The sequence below is a fragment of the Cheilinus undulatus genome, linkage group 8 (genome assembly GCF_018320785.1).
Source record: "Cheilinus undulatus linkage group 8, ASM1832078v1, whole genome shotgun sequence".
Taxonomy (NCBI): Eukaryota; Metazoa; Chordata; class Actinopteri; order Labriformes; family Labridae; genus Cheilinus; species Cheilinus undulatus.
The window spans coordinates 3345782-3362388 of record NC_054872.1 but is presented as its reverse complement, the minus strand read 5'-3'; the positions used below and the strand labels follow the sequence as shown (position 1 = coordinate 3362388).

The window sequence follows — 16607 nt, the reverse complement described above, 5'->3', positions numbered from 1 at the left end:
CTGAACTGACTCACAATCTTGAGTTGTAAAGCCAATAACTCATGAACTTAAGCTGAAACTTCACAACTCATTATGTTAAGTGGACGTAAATGATAGAAACAAGTTATAACTTATCAAGCTCATGACTTTTTACAGTGTATATAATTTTTGCCACTTCTAACCCATTTCTGCTACTTTTAAGATCCTTTTCCACCATTTTATTGACCCATTTTTTCAATCTTTAACCCACTTTAATTACATTTTTAAGTAGGCTGTATACTACACAAATGATTTGAAAATGAGACGTGTTTCATCGATAAGAGTGGTTATTTAAAATATGGATATCACAGCTTAACTTTACAATAGACCATGATTTTGTTGACCTCCATGGTCCCCCAGTTTGGCTGGGCCCCAGAAAGCTTTCTCCTTTATCCTCCTTATGGACAGCCTTGTCTCCACATGACTATTCTAGAAAGTTCCTGGCTGTTCAACCACCTTCAGGTACAGCGGGGGTCCCCGGTCTCTGGCTCTTTTATTTTGGGGGTCACGGGCTGAAAAGGTTGAGAACCCCTGCTCTATGGCCCATATTTAACAGGACATTTACAACACATGGCAGTCCCTTGTAAACACTACATTTTATAATTGTTATAATATATATAAAAAATAAATGAAGAGTAAAAGAGTAATATAAAAGTATGCATTCATGTTGTATTGTTATGGCAGCCTGTCTTCTGCTATGTTGTGTTATGGTGAAATAATCCTGAGAAAAATAATTAAATAATCTAATCATTAAATAAGGAGAATGTTGCTATAACTGTGTTTAAGCAAATAACTTCTGCTATTAAAAAAAGATTTTATTAACAGTGCTTCAAGGAAAAACAACACAGCCAAAACTGTTTGAGGTCTATAAAAATATGGTAATACCAAAAAAAAGGAAAAAAAAATATACAGAGAATAAGTCAACAAAAGTACAAATGTAACTACTGCTAAGCAGGAACGTTAAAAGTCTCTTTCTAACTTTTATGGCATCATTAATAAATGCTGATGAGTGGTGAACTAAAACAGTCAGAAGAAGGGACTCTGCAGTACCGCCTTCAGCCACCAGATGGCAGCAGTAGTCTATGAAAGATACTCTCAGCTCTCTGGCAGAGAGAAAATATGACTACATATTCCCTAACACACCTCTCTGTGTCTGTAGACACTACAGCATAATTATTTATGTATAATAAATTTAAAATAAAATCTTTCTTTGCCCAGAATAAATAGATATCTATGGAAGCCAATAAAAAAAGAAAAACCTGAGTCATAATTTTAAGATAAAAGTGCCATAATAATAGGATACAAAGTAAAAAATTATGAGATAAAAATTTAAAAATACGAGTTATAAAGTCTGAATCATGGGATAAAGATAGATTATGGAATAAAAGTCATAACCATTAAACAAAAGTTGAAATAAAAACTCATAATTATAAAATAAAAAGTCATAATTATGGGGGAAAAAAGTAAATTCCCTTAGCAATTTTGGAAGAAAATTAACAATGTAATTAATAAACCTACAGGGATTCCTACAACTTATCTTAAAATTAATAATGAACTTGTCAGGGAGCCACATTTAAATGCAGAGGCATTTAGCCGGCACTTTTCCACAGTTGGAAGCTCATGCTCTTATAACACCCTTGAGGATTCTGATTTCACCCCGACTCAGAATAGGTGTGTCAGTTCTTTCTCTTTCAGATCAATCACACCTACTGAGGTTCAACAAGTCATAGATGGCTTGAATTCTGGTTGCAGTGCTGGTCCAGATGGTTTGGAGATGAGATTCTTCAAAATGGTTTCTCATATTTTATCATTTCCTCCAGCCTACTTATTTAATCTATCACTGGAAACTGGTGAAACTCCGACTTCTTGGAAATGTGCTAGAGTAACCCCTCTTCATACAGGGGGCAACACTCAGGATATCAATAATTATAGACCTATATCAGTTATTAATAGTATAGCCAAAATATTTGAAAAACTAATCTTTAATCAATTATCTAAGTACCTCAATGATAATAACTTATTAACTCCCCACCAATCTGGTTTTAGACCAAACTTTTCAACCTCCACTGCTCTTCTGAAATTCACCAATGACATCTTATCATCACTTGACAATAATATGCCTACAGGTGCCATATTCATTGATCTTACCAAAGCATTTGACATGGTTGATCACTATCTGCTCTTAGATAAGTTGTACGCCATTGGTCTTTCATCTGATTCCGTTTTGTTTTTCAACTCCTTTCTTCATCATAGAGGTCAATGTGTCTCATTGCAGGGCAGCCAATCAGATTTCAAGATGGTAACAAAAGGTGTGCCACAAGGCTCCTCATTGGGTCCTCTTTGTTAAAACTACACTCAGGTTCATCACTAAAGAGGTCTGAAGGATGAAACTCCACAGTTAGAGAATCATTTCAAATGGAGAATAGATTGTAGGAACATTCTTTTACAGCCTGAATCAAAGACTAAAGCCATGACTGTGATATCTGATGAAGAAGAGCTGCTGACAGAAATATGTGTGTCAGGAGTAGAAATGAAAGAGCAGCCTCTGTTAAACCCTGGGTTAATCTGATCTCACAGTAACATGGAGATCATCTGTTGAACTGATGTGGTGGGGTACATACCCAGAGAGCACTAGCCGTGATTTCAACAACAACATTTGGTTCAAAACACGTTCAAACCAGCTCCAAACATCTGAGAACACATTTCAACCATTTTAATCCTGATAAAATACCAGGAGAACATCAACGGGACACAAAACAAAGTTTGATCTTTGAATGTGAAAAACGTCTTCATGTTACATACAGCGTGCGCGCCGTGGGTTTGCTCTGACCTGGAGAGAGACCACGCCCACCGGAAGTGAGTCTAGAGCTCAGTCCTGATCAGCTGGCAGAGATCAGGGAGAACTGAGAGTTCACGCAGGAATAGTATGTCAACAGCGGACTGTTTTACCTTTTGGGGTTAATTTATCATCCTTTCCGGTATGAGTCCATGATCTTATTGCTTCCTCCATTGAGTGAGGACATTAGGAAGTTAAAAGGTTAATGTCTGCTTAAATGATCTGTGGTTTAATGTAAAATTCTTTGGCTAAATATCCCCAAAGTTAACTTTTCCTCAATGGCGCTGTTGTAGCTCTGTGACCCGCTGACCTCTCGGTGACCCTTTGCTCTCGCTGCAGGACGAGACATAATGTTGATAAAGTGATGCTTTATGATCGGGAGTCCATGCATTGTGTTTTATTTTGAAAGAACCGGATGTTCTACGCTTGTGACTTCCGTGGTTGGTGCTGAACGACAGTGAATTTACGAGGTTTGGCAGCGTAAACAGACCTGAAGCATGAAACGGAGCGGAGCGGAGTGTCGGTCCAGGCATGCGCCGGCTATGGAAATGCTCTGACGGACTAGAGAGAGTACGATTCACCGGAGTTCGCTGTTTATGGAAACTGGGGCTTAAACTCTGCTCTGTTTCCAGGAAAACCATGAAAGTGTTTCAGTCTCCATGTTGAGCTAATGAGCAGAGAGACAGACGCACTTCAGAGAAAGGGTGAGTGTTAAAAACTCAACATTATGATTGTTTTAGTGTTAAAATCTCTGGTTCATCTGTAAATAAAGCAGGTTAATGCTGAGTCATCCACTTTAAACAGTAAAACTAAGAACACCGATGAGGAGCAGAGCTCCGTCTGCTCTGTGAGTGTGGCACTTCCTGTTTCTCAGCTGTTGTCAGACTAGAAAAGTGAAGGAAATTAAGTTGTTGGAGCCAAAAACCAGAAATCAGATCTTTGTACGTGGATGTCAGAAAGTTGATGTGTGTGATGAAGAAGAGTGATTTCTTCTTCTTCTTCTTCTTCTTCTTCTTCTTCTTCTTCTTCCTCTTTTTCGGAGTGTATTGGCGGTTGGCAGACATAATTTATCAGTGCATTACCGCCACCAACTGGACTGGAGTGTGGCAGTAAAGAAAAAAAAAAACTAGATTCTTTTATCCAGCTCAGTTTCTCTCAGGAACTTAATATTGTCATACTTTGTTTTTCCAGCTAATTTCCCCAAAAGCCCTGTTAATGTAAAGCTGTGGTGTTTTGCCTTCGTTAGTGACTGAACAAGATTCTTCCTCTGGTTGTTGTATTTCTTGCAGTGAAGTACTACATGTTCAACTGTTTCAGTGTGTACAGTTTCCAGTTGGGTGCTTGCCTATTTTGTGTAATGTGTGACTGAGACCTGTATGACCTATTCTCAGACGTGTTATAATGTTTTCTTCTCTACGTTTCAAGCCCACCTTCCTCCCATCACCCACATGCCTTTGTATTTGATACAGATGCTATAGGCGACTATCCTAAGCAATTTAGCCGCCGAGAGGCTGAATAGGGGAAAACAATACCTTGCCCGACGCGCTGGCTCTTGAAGCATCAACAAACACTGCTCCAAAGTACTGCTTTTGTAGATGTATTGACGATGAAACGACGCACTTACATAGGGAAAGGCAGTGATTCAATATACAGCTAAATCAAAGCTGTCAGCAAAAAGTAGAACTTCCCCGTTCACCCCCTCTCAGTTCAAACACAAAACCTGCCAGGTGAACAGCTGACTTTACTGCTTCTGGTGCTGACGTGCCACCACCACCATCATGTGACTTGCATCCCCGTATGTGACCATACCATACACAAAACAGACTACTAAGGCTATAGCGGCCACAAAGAGCTGGCCTCTACAGATGCCCTCCGGTTTCACTGATGTCCCAGTATTCCTGCATGTAGATTGTGTATATTTCCTAATGGATGATTTAATTTCACTTTTTTTATTTTAAAAGTGAAGCCAGCCTGGGAAGCAGGTGGCCTAGTGGTTAAAGGCGCTCCCCATGTACGCGGGTGGCCCAGGTTCAAATATGGCCTGAGGCCCTTTACCGCATGTCTCTCCCCCACTCTTGACTCTATTTCCGACTCTATCCACTATCTATCTAATAAAGGCACAAAAATGCCCAAAAATAAATCTTAAAAAAAAAAAAAAAAAAAAAAAAAAGTGAAGCCAGTCCTACATCAAGACTTAAGGTTTGCCCGATTTGACTAACGCCTGTTTCAGGCTGGGAAGGTGTTTTGCTGCTTGCGTGTGCCGCGCATGTCAGCTCTGGCTCCTGCCGTTGCGGCTTTCACACAGGACGCGAGTTTTCTGCATGTCAGCCGCATCTCCCTGCTCTCAAAGCCTTGTCCTTCTTCATACGTTTTGCCTCCATAAACCCCTCTGAAAGCGACTTGATTCAGTGTACAGTGGAAGTTTGTTGGGAAATATTCAAAATAAAAGCATTCTGTACAAGTGAATGGAGTTTCTCTATAGAAATACTAAACCAGGCTTTTACTTTGAAAAGCACAAACCAGAAAAGCATTCATATGGTGTTTATCTTTCCTCTGACATATTCTACCAGTGTGGAGACAGAAAGTTTCACTAATAGTAGATCTTTAGAGAACAGCTTTAAAAAACAGGCACATTTAAGCTTGTGGCCTTCCTCAGGGTTATCAAGAAACACATTGTAAACATATTCTATGAGCATATTTGCCACAACGATGTAAATATGGCTCTCCATTTATCATTTTCCTGTCAAATACGGTCCACAGCCACACGCGGTGCGTGGAAAAAATAGGCGAGATTTCGAATCTCTCAACTCTCCGCACCTGAGCCGGGTGTATTAGCTGCACAAGACAGTGCACATGCAGGCAGTCTGAAAAACCTGACTTGTTAACATGCAATCAAACTTAAAATCCACGCGTGTCGCGGACTGAGACTGTACTGTTATCGTGTCTGTGTGTGTGTGGGTTGCGTGTATATGTTTGTGTAGAGGTGTGTCTGTGTGTCATGGACTAAATGAAGCCCCACTCGAAGTCCGTTAGTCTTTTTAGGAGACTTGACACCGGAGGGCTGACAGAAGATTTCTTTTTGACCTTCCCTTTGCCCCGTGCAGCCTTGGTGCCCCGCTCAGTGTTGATCCCGATGAACCGCCTGAAAAACAAGAGTGCCTGTTCAGAGTTAGTGATGATGAAACATATACTGTAATTATGTACATGTTTTATTGAACTTCTTTCTAATTTGTTCTCAAGTGTTCTTGATATTCCATATTAAGTTCATATACTACACCCCGCCGGGATAGGAACTGAACCGTGGTCATTAAAGGGAATCTGAACCACACCGTGGATTTGGAGAATGATTACTCCCCTACATATAAGGTTACTGTCTAAAACTTTGTTAAAGAAAATAAGCATGTCAGTAGGCTCAGGGGTGAGATTTGAGCACAGTCTGGTTACAGTCAGTCCAGCGGCAGAAAATACTGCTCTGAATTAACTGAAGTTGCAATGTGCAGAGGTACTGTCGAGCAGTAACTTTGTCAGCCTTTGATACCAAGATCTGATAAATCAAATTTCACGCAATTGACAAAAGTCTTAAACATCATCATTGATCATCAGGTCATCATTCCCATCCCTAATTTACACATCTACCTTTGAATGAACTCTAGGATGGATGCTGCACCTTTGTCATACAGTAGATTAAAAACATAAAAAGTGGAAAAGAGAGCAGCTAGCCCGGAGACGAAAGATGGCTGGATGCCTTCACATATGATGTGCCCCTCCATGCTGATCATCCAGCCGTGAGCGCAGCGACCTGGTGCTGCTCCTGAAACTTGACAAAGAAACCACACAGAGCAACCACGCTGTTAGTCAACCTCTTGTTTAAGCAGACACACTCTTAGAATTGTGGCACCAGGATAGCAGACACTGTATGCTGTGAGAGGGGAGCAAGAACACTGCCGTCACTGATACAATACTCACAAGGCTACAAGTGAGGGGCTTGGACATTAGTTTGGGCAACAGTAGTGAGCTGATCGTGAAAGATGAAAAAGAACACAACAGGAGATGACGCAAGAGGTAAAATACCTTCTTCTGTCACATCATTTGTCTTAATTGTCTACATTGGTATAAATACTTGACCTGAGCATGAGCGAAAGGAAAGATACATAACAGTTTTTTAACCTGTTTTGAAGTCATGAACGGTTAAGAAAACCACTCGGTGAATTACAAGAAACACTTTGGTGGCTCATCTGAACAAGAAAAGAATAAGAAATTTTCATACATACCACGGAGTATCAGCCAAGGAGCTGCAGGAAGTGGGAGGGTCGTCTCCATATCAGCTGCTGTGGCGGATTCCTAGGACAGTTCAAATTGTAAATCATTTTTATGATTGTTAAGTTGAAAAGAAGTTAAACAGTATGACAATGACAAAATAAGCAGTAGTAAAAATGCAAAAATAATTCTCCGTATTGTATTATTGATACTATTATCAGTAGGTATGCATGATATTATCAGCCAGATATCGGTATCGGCAGCTATCAAAATTTTTGCCGATATTTACATCCGATAATTTGGCCATGAATATCAGCATATATCAACTGTAAAATACGGCCATATATATTAATAAATTTTAGGCTGAACCAACAGACCTATGTAAGTTGAGAACTTTTTCTTTATTCACTCTCATTCTTTAAACTTTAATCCCTTAAAGCCTGTTGTATCATATTTGATACATACTTTTATGATACCTCTATCTAATCAATAATATCATAAATTATTTTGAAAAAACGTCTAAAATGCCCTCAAATGGAGTATCAGTTACCAAAAACACCTAATCCATCAAATGAGATACAAAAAATATTTATGTTAAATTTTATGGAAATTTAGATTTTTTGGGATTTCAGTAGAAAATGAAATAAACATTTCATTTCCAAAAAATGTGTGTTTTAAGAAAAAAAAGCTTTCTTTTCATCCTCAAACCTAAAACAGTGTTAAAGGACGGAATTTTTAGTTATGTACAACATATTTCAATATCGGTATTGATATCGGTATCGGCTAAAATGAACCTATGAATATCAGCATATCGGATATCGGCAGAAATCCAATATTGTGCATCCCTAATTATTAATGCCTCCCTTTTTGCACAAAGAAAGAGGAGGCCTGTTCTGCTTGTCAGGGCAATCTTTGGCATCATAAAGAATAATAAACAGAGACACTAACTTACATTTGTAATCAGGATCAACCCTTCTGAATGCTCAGAGAAGTGAGCCATCAAAAGCAAAATAGTTCTGAGACAGAAAATGTAAAGCTACAGAGTTTTTCTTTACACACACAAGTCCCAGCCTTGTCAATGGAAGGAAAATAACATGAAGAGAGAAAATTATGAAAGGAGATACAGTGGATGTCACAAGAAATATACATCTGACTTTAACACAGTTACATCACACAGACTGCACGCCCACTTAGATCCTGAAGGTCCTGAAAACAACCCTGAGAGCAGACCAATGACAGCTCCCCATTCCTCTCTACCACACAAGACCAACAACATGTGAGCCAACACAGACAGGAGGGACACAAACTTCAGCTCCACTGAACAGTGAATAGTGACTGTAACTTTATAAACTCACCATCACAGACCAGCAATATTGTTCATGAATAATATAAGAATGGCAACAACAATAAAGGTTTAAGATTCATCAGCTCCTGTCTGAATTCATGAGAATCTAATATTTTAAAGTTCATCACAAACTAAAATCAGGAAAAAGAAACAAATAAATCAGTCCCCGGTACGTGAAAAAACTCAAAGCATCTGTCATCAGAGCTTCTGATCTGTTTGAGAACCAAGAATTGAAACCTGAACAGAAAAACCAAATCTGCCTCCATCAAGGTGAATAAAAATACCAGTTTGATTTTTCAGTCTCTGTGTGTTCAGGATGAAGGTGCTGTCAGATTTTGGAGCAGAATGTTGTTTGAACAAGAACTCAGTATCTGAGACATTTAGCTCTACATAGCTTTTTAACATTCTACTGTATGTTCTAATCTGTTTATCCTTTAAATCCCTAGAATAGGAAAGAGACCTGTTTCAATGGAGGAACAGCTGTCCAGCTGTGCTCTGTGTCAGGACGTCCTGAGAGATCCAGTTTCTACCAGTTGTGGACACTGGTTCTGCAGACAGTGTATCAGCTCATACTGGGACCAGTCTCCTTCATCAGGAGAGTACTCCTGTCCCCAGTGTGGAAAAAGACCACGACTGCAGATATCCAGTCAGTCTAGAAGTGTAACAGGTAAGACTGGTGTCATTAGTTTACATGCAGGTAGAAAAACTGGATTTACGGTCTGACTTTGACTCAAACTCCTGAAAAAATGAAGGATCAAATCCAGTGTAGAAGCCACACTTTGATACCTATTTGATGTGTAAAAACCTGGCTGTGTCTGATAGACCAGGACGACTTTATAGGACCAGGACAAAGAGCTAAGACAGACAACATCATCACCACAAGCAGCTATCACTGCCACACACAAACTGAGCTGTTAGAAGGTCAACAGGGAGAAGGTTCTAGAGTCACTGGCTGAAATGGAGACATGACCACCTACTGTAGCAGACATTGCAGACATTACATTGGTATGTAATGATGATATATTCTCATGAAAACAGGACATTTGAACATTTTAGCTGAAGCCTGTTCTTGTTTTCAGTTTATTCTCCTGCAGCAGCTCAGATTTATTACAGGGCTATTGTTGAGTTGTGCTGTTTGTGTAATATTTAACAATGAAAATGGTCTATTTGTTCATGTTCTAAACCAGATTCTTGGTGTCAGTCCAGTCTGATATTGTTGTGGTTTTTCAGCAGATAGAGGTCTACAGGAGGTTCTAGATGAACACAGGATCAGTCTGAGGGAGAGATGTGAACATGTGACTGAAGGAAGTGATGAAGCAGGAAGAAGAACCCTCCTGAACAGGATCTACACTGAGCTCTACATCACAGAGGGACAGAGTGAAGAGGTGAACAGCCAACATGAGGTGAGACAGCTTGAGACAGCTTCCAGGATGGAGAGCCTCCATGAGACTCCAATCAAGTGTCAGGACATCTTTAAAGCCTTACCTGGCCAACAGAAACCCATCAGAGTGGTTCTGACCAGCGGTGTGGCTGGTGTTGGAAAAACCTTCTCTGTGCAGAAGTTCACTCTGGACTGGGCAGAGGGCTCAGAAAACCAGGACGTCAGTCTGCTGGTTCTGCTTTCATTCAGGGAGCTGAACTTGATCAGAGATGAGCGCTACAGTCTTCTGGAGCTGCTCCGTGTTTTCCATCCAACATTCCAGAAGGTCAGAGCCCAGACGCTGGCTGTCTGTAAACTTTTGTTCATCTTTGACGGCCTGGATGAAAGCAGACTGTCGTTGGATTTCAACATCAGTGAGGCTGTGTCTGATGTGTCAGAGAAGTCCTCGTTAAACGTGCTGCTGACAAACCTCATCAAGGGGAATCTGCTTCCCTCAGCTCTCATCTGGATAACGTCTCGACCTGCAGCAGCCAATCAGATCCCTGCTTCATGTGTGGACAGGGTAACAGAGGTCCGAGGCTTCACTGACGCCCAGAAGGAGGAGTACTTCAGGAGGAGGTTCAGTGATGAAGATCTGTCCAGCAGAATCATCTCCCACATCAAGACATCCAGGAGCCTCCACATCATGTGTCTGATCCCAGTCTTCTGCTGGATCACTGCTACAGTTCTGGAGAACATGATGAGGACTGGACAGAGAGGAGAGCTGCCCAAGACCCTGACAGACATGTACTCACACTTCCTGTTGGTTCAGACCAAGAGGAAGAAGAACAAGTATGATGAGGGACCTCAGATGAGTCCTGAGGAACTCACCAGATCTGACAGGGAAGTTCTTCTGAAGCTGGGGAGGCTGGCGTTTGAACATCTGGAGAACGGAAACATCATGTTCTACCAAGAAGACCTGGAGCGCTGTGGTCTGGATGTCACAGAGGCCTCGGTGTACTCAGGAGTTTGTACTGAGATCTTTAAAAGAGAGAGTGTGATCCTCCAGAAAACAGTCTACTGCTTTGTTCATCTGAGCGTTCAGGAGTGTCTTGCTGCGGTTTACATGTTCCACTGTTTCACCAACTGTAACACAGATGTCATTGAGGCGTTCCTAATAGAGGACAACAACAGAGAGTCATCCACAAACTCCTCTCTAAGAACAAAAAAGTCTTCTAGACCTCGATTGCTGAGTGTCTTCCTGAAGCGTGCCATGGAGAAATCCCTGAAAAGTCCAAATGGACACCTGGACCTGTTTGTTCGCTTCCTTCACGGCCTCTCTCTGGAGTCCAACCAGAGACTCTTAGGAGGTCTGCTGGGTCAGACAGACAACAGTCCAGAAATGATCCAGAGAGTCATCAAGAACCTGAAGCGGATGAACAGTGATGGTATCTCTCCAGACAGAAGCATCAACATCTTCCACTGTCTGATGGAGATGAACGACCTCTCAGTACATCAGGACATCCAAGACCTCTTGAAATCACAGAACAGATGGGGAGTGAAACTCTCTGATATCCACTGCTCTGCTCTGGCCTACATGCTGCAGATGTCAGAGGTTCTGGATGTGTTCTATCTGAAGAAGTACGACACATCAGACCAGGGACGAGTGAGACTGATTCCAGCTGTGAGGAACTGCAGGAAGGCTGAGTAAGTCCAGATGTGATTAAATAAGAGCAGGGCCAGCTCTAGCCATTTAGGGTCCTAGATTTGAGTTTGGTGTCCCCCATCCCCAGCACTTTGTCATCAGCTCAGAGTAAAGTTAATAGTTTAGTCACTAATATTATTGTAGAAGTTTAGTTTGTGTGTTTGACTAGTAATGTCTGCTCTCTTTAGCTCTCGTCTGCTGATCTGCTGATTTATGTTTCTGGGTCTACGCAGTCAACTTGATGCCGTCTTTGACCATTCAAAGTTCTGTGTTGAGGGAACATGTTGCTCTGCAATTCACCTCCATTCAACTAGGGGGGTGTTGCTGTGTGTGTGTGGTTTCAGAGTGGTCACATCCGAATCCTTGTTTATCTTATGGTAACAGTAAACTATGGCGACCAAGGTGGAGCGGATGTGTTTCCAAACCACCTCAATTATTCTCTCTTTAACTTGATCCACCATTGAAACACTCGCACCACTCCACAAAAACTTCAAAAATACCGTTGTTGTAGGGAGAAAGACCAGAAAAAGCAACTGCTGGAAATAACGTTTTGAGCGGATCAATCACAGCCCTTGCGGTCCGCGTCGCTGCGACGCGTAGTTAGGATTTTTTGGAGGTGTGCATCAGGCTATGGCGTAGGGGTCCACGTCGATGCAGAGGGCTAAGCATAGCTACGCCGTTGACGTGACACAGAAGCATAAATCAGGCTTTAGACAGTCTGAATGGTTCTTTTTACCCATAATTCTCGTCCTTGTGACAGCAGCATTTCCAGCAGTGCTGCCTGTACATAACCTGTGTGTGTCAGCCCTGCCCCCTCAGTGTGAGCGGCTCAGAGAGAAGCCTTCAGTGTTAGAGAGAGATCAGCCCCAGATTTAAAGAGTAGAAGAAATGAATTCAGCCACACAGAGAGGCTTGTGGTTATTAAAGGCTGTCCCAGAAAACAGCAGAAAAACAGTAGCAGCAACATGACGGCTGTATCGATATTATTGCGATTTTAAACATTTTGCAGTACAGTGAGTATAGTAGTACCATATGTTGTGATATATTGCTTTCTGTACCATTTTTTCAACTGTTTAGCTGATTTAGCATTAGCCTTGCCTTCATTTTTATCAGATTACCACAGTATTTTATTTTCATGCAGCGCTCCTTTCAAACCCCATGTGTCATGTCTGTGTTGTTGGTGCCCTGCTCTCATTCCTAATGTCCTTTCCCTTGTGCTGCCATATTGGTTGTACTGACTTTGTCCTGCTGTATGACTGTCACCTCTGCCGACCTCACTGGACAAAGGACCATCAAGTGGACAGAAAAGCTTCTGATGCTAATCATCCAGTATCATATTCAGTTCGTTAGCAATGAATTTGAATACTTGGCAGAGGAGATGATACGATATATCACCACACAGAATATCAGGATACTATACTGTACTGATCTTTTCCCTCGCCCCTGTTGATAACTGAAGGGCAAAAACAAGAGGAATGATCTAAAACTCTGTAAAAGCAGTCACTGATGGGGCAGAGAGACAGGAAGAGTTAGCAGCTACAGTCAGAGTTTATGAGCTTCAACAACTTTTAAATGGATCATTGTAACAAACCTTCACATTAACAAGCTCATCCCCTTATTTTTATGCTTTAAACTGGTTTTGTTTCAGATTATTTGATATAAACTAGAAGATCAGGTTTATCTCACTGCTTGTTTTAAAAAAAGTAAGTACTGTTTTAAAAATCTATCAAAACCTTTTTTTTATGCTGGAAGGTACATTTTCATTCATTATTATTTTTTTTTTTAACTTGATCTTGGTTTTCTTTGCTTATTTTTTTCGTCTTCCCTTGGAATTTACCCAGAATTGGAAATTTGCGTTGGACTTGTTTTCTTGAGGTACTGGGATTTTGAGTTTATTTTATGAAAAACTGCTTTTTGGTGTGCTGGTGCTGAGTATTGGATATTTGAGTTTTGCTTGAAATATAAGAGTGGTTCTTTTTTTTTTTTTTTTTTTTAAATACATTTTTACTGCCTTTTGTTTTGTTTTTGTTTGGTGGGGGGGTATTTGTCACTCAGGTTAAGGGTTTGAATATTATTTGTTTAAATCCTTGTGTGACAGTAAAGAAACAAAAACCTTAACTGAAACTTATAATTACTTTCAAAAAACAAAAGTGATTATCTTACATGTCAGGAGAGATACCTGGCTGGCACCCCTATAAAATTACTAAAAACGGGGAGCAGGTGGCCTAACGGTTCAAGGCGCTCCCCATGTACGCTGGCGGCCCGGGTTCGAATCCGGCCTGAGGCTCTCTACCGCACGTCTCACCCCCACTCTTGACCCTGTTTCTGACTCTATCCACTGTCCTCCTCTATCTAATAAAGGCACAAAAATGCCCAAAAATAAATCTTTGAAAAAGAAAAAAAACTAAAAACAAAAATCAATCACACATGGACTATCAAGGAGGTTATTTAATCAATTAAAAAATCTTGTAGCCAGTGGGCTCTATCACTGACCTCGACACCATAGATTAGTGAAAGCGTGTCAGTCTCTGTGCTGACAGCACTGAGAGGCTGCTGCAGGTGTCTCAGTACGTCACAGAGGGATTCAGGTCAGCATGCAGAGTGTTAAAGTCTGCACAATCAGTCTGTTTCATGTCATAATCATGTCTGCACACTGACACCAAAATTGTTGTTTTTTGTTGTTCCGTTTTTCTGGAACAGGTTTGATTTTATGTGAAATTTTGTATCAGTCCAAGTCATTTAAATGTGTGACTGATGATTCAGATCAGTGTCTGCTGCTTCCACCTCGCTTACTCACCACCGTCTGACCCTCCTCTCTCTTGCTTTCTCTCTTTCGCACTGAAACCTCAAGTTAAACACCAAAGTTTGCTCATTTATCATGTGGATATCAACCATGGAAATATAACAATGAATGACGATTTAGAGCACAGCCTGTTGCTTTATTCTCTTTTGCTCACTCACCCCCGCCCAACCACTCCCCATCTCTCCCCCTCTCTCGCACCAAAACCTCACCTTAAACACTGTAAGTTGCCCGTGTATTATGTGGATATCAACCATGGAAATATAACAGAGACATGGGTGAATGATGATTTAGATCACAGTTTTTTGCTTTATTCTCACTTGCTTGCTCTCCCTCCCAACCACTCCCCATCTCTCCCCCTATCTCGCACCAAAACCTCACCTTAAACACCATAGTTTGCTCGTGTATTATGTGGATATCAATCATGGAAATATAACAGATAAAGGCATACATTTTTAGTCTAATCACAGGTCCTAACAGAGACTGAATTAAAAAGTTGTTCTCTATCTCTCCAACTTGTCTCAGTGCTATGAGGCATGACCATGTGCTACAGGATCCTGCGGGATTTTAAAGAAGTGACAGAGACACAGGCTCACAGTATGAGACTATTTGCCACATTCTACGAATTTTTCCAGTCAGGCAAATACAAACACACCTGACTCAGTGTGCAAGATCCAAGTGTGTGACGTTTTTCTGGATTACGACTCCTGTGAAGCAGACAAAAATGCGCACACCTCCACAGTACAGCCTTTCATCAAGTTGTTATCAGCTCTGGTCTTCAGACTACAACATCTTGACATTAGAAATATCCTTAAACTGTACATGGTATCTTAAATGGCCTAGGTCATAGTTGCTTGTTTGAAGACAGGGATTGTTGTTCCACAGTTACTGTGTAAAAATGAGGAGGAGTGAACGCTGTGCTGCTGTCTTCATCTTTCTCTTAGTGCCATTAAAATGGAGAACCTCAAAGATTGTTCTTTAAATGTAAGTTGGGAAAGAGTGATTCAATATTTAAAGACTACTAATTCATATTGAATTATATTATACACTGCCTGGTCAAAAAAAGAAGTCACCACCTGGATTTAAATAAGCAAATAGGTACGAGCTTCCTATTGGATAATTACTGCATGGGCGATTATCTTTCAGCTGGCAACAAGTTATTTAACCCCAGCTGATGCAATGAGTAACTTCTCATTTCTTAAACAATGGATTTTTTCTTCCCTAATGGCACGGGCATATTCCAAGATGGCAATGCCAGGATTCATCGGGCTCAAACTGTGAAAGAGTGGTTCAGGGAGCATGAGACATTATTTTCACGCATGGATTGGCCACCACAGAGTCCAGACCTTAACCCCATTGAGAATCTTTGGGATGTGCTGGAGAAGGCTTTGCGCAGTGGTCAGACTCTCCCATCATCAATATTACAATTAATGCAACACTGGATGGAAATAAATCTTGTGACATTGCAGAAGCTTATCGAAACAATGCCACAGTGAATGCGTGCTGTAATCAAAGCTAAAGTCGGTCCAACGAAACATTAGAGTGTGTGACCTTTTTTTGGTGGCGACTTTTTTTTTGGCCAGGAAGTGTATTACAGATATTAAAGAGAAAATTATAATGACGGATTGTAAAATGGTATGACAGAATTTTTACAACCCATTCCTTCAAAATGACAGACAACAAAAACGTCCAGCCCAACCTCTGCTCCAACTGCGTCATTATTTCCAGCAGAATTGCAAGCTAAAAGATTTTTCAACAGCAGAAAATGAGATTTATAAAATCTTAAACTCTGCTTTCTCCTCAAAGCTGAATAAATGTATTCCTGAATTACAAACCGCTCTCCTTAATGCTAAAGATGCTAACAGCTTACACGTTAAAGAGAAGAGGGAGAAAGAAGCAGGGATGAAACTCTCAGTAGAGTCCTGGGAAGAAATGTGTTGTTTTCAGTGGTCTTCAACAAACTCAGGAGATTGGAGGGAACACTGCTGGAAAAATATGATCAGCTATTTCAAGATGCCACACCAAGAGAAATACAGGAATAAAAGTGGAGGATGTTGGAGGCAGTGTGGTTCAAAAGAGGCAAACCACTTCCACATATTATTCTGGGATTGTCCCAAACTGACTTTAGATTGGATTGGTATTCATTCAACATTGAGTAAGGTTTAAAAATTCAAATGCCTCTGAACTTTGAGAGACTTTATTTGGGTTACATTTTATGTCTGAAAAAGAGGAACGATACAAAACTAAGTCAGGCTCTTTTGGCAGCAAGTAAAAATGTATTACAAG

The 16607-nt window shown here is 40.8% G+C and overlaps 1 protein-coding gene across 4 annotated transcripts in view; it reads left to right on the top strand.

Moving 5' to 3' along the window:
• Positions 1 to 3335: 3335 nt before the first annotated feature.
• LOC121513254 (NLR family CARD domain-containing protein 3-like) overlaps positions 3336 to 16607 on the top strand; it is a 945231-nt gene continuing 931959 nt past the window's right edge. For 2 of the 4 annotated variants that reach the window (XR_005992189.1, XM_041792866.1), the window contains exons 1-3: positions 3336 to 3558; positions 8908 to 9123; positions 9687 to 11523. Coding sequence is in view for 3 of the 4 variants with exons in the window: in XM_041792866.1 (XP_041648800.1) it covers positions 3525 to 3558; positions 8908 to 9123; positions 9687 to 11523 (2087 nt within the window). In the remaining variant the exon portion in view is untranslated. Of the gene's footprint in view, positions 3559 to 8902; positions 9124 to 9686; positions 11524 to 16607 lie in introns of all 4 variants that reach the window. The other 2 variants (XM_041792867.1, XM_041792868.1) reach the window with 2 other exon arrangements.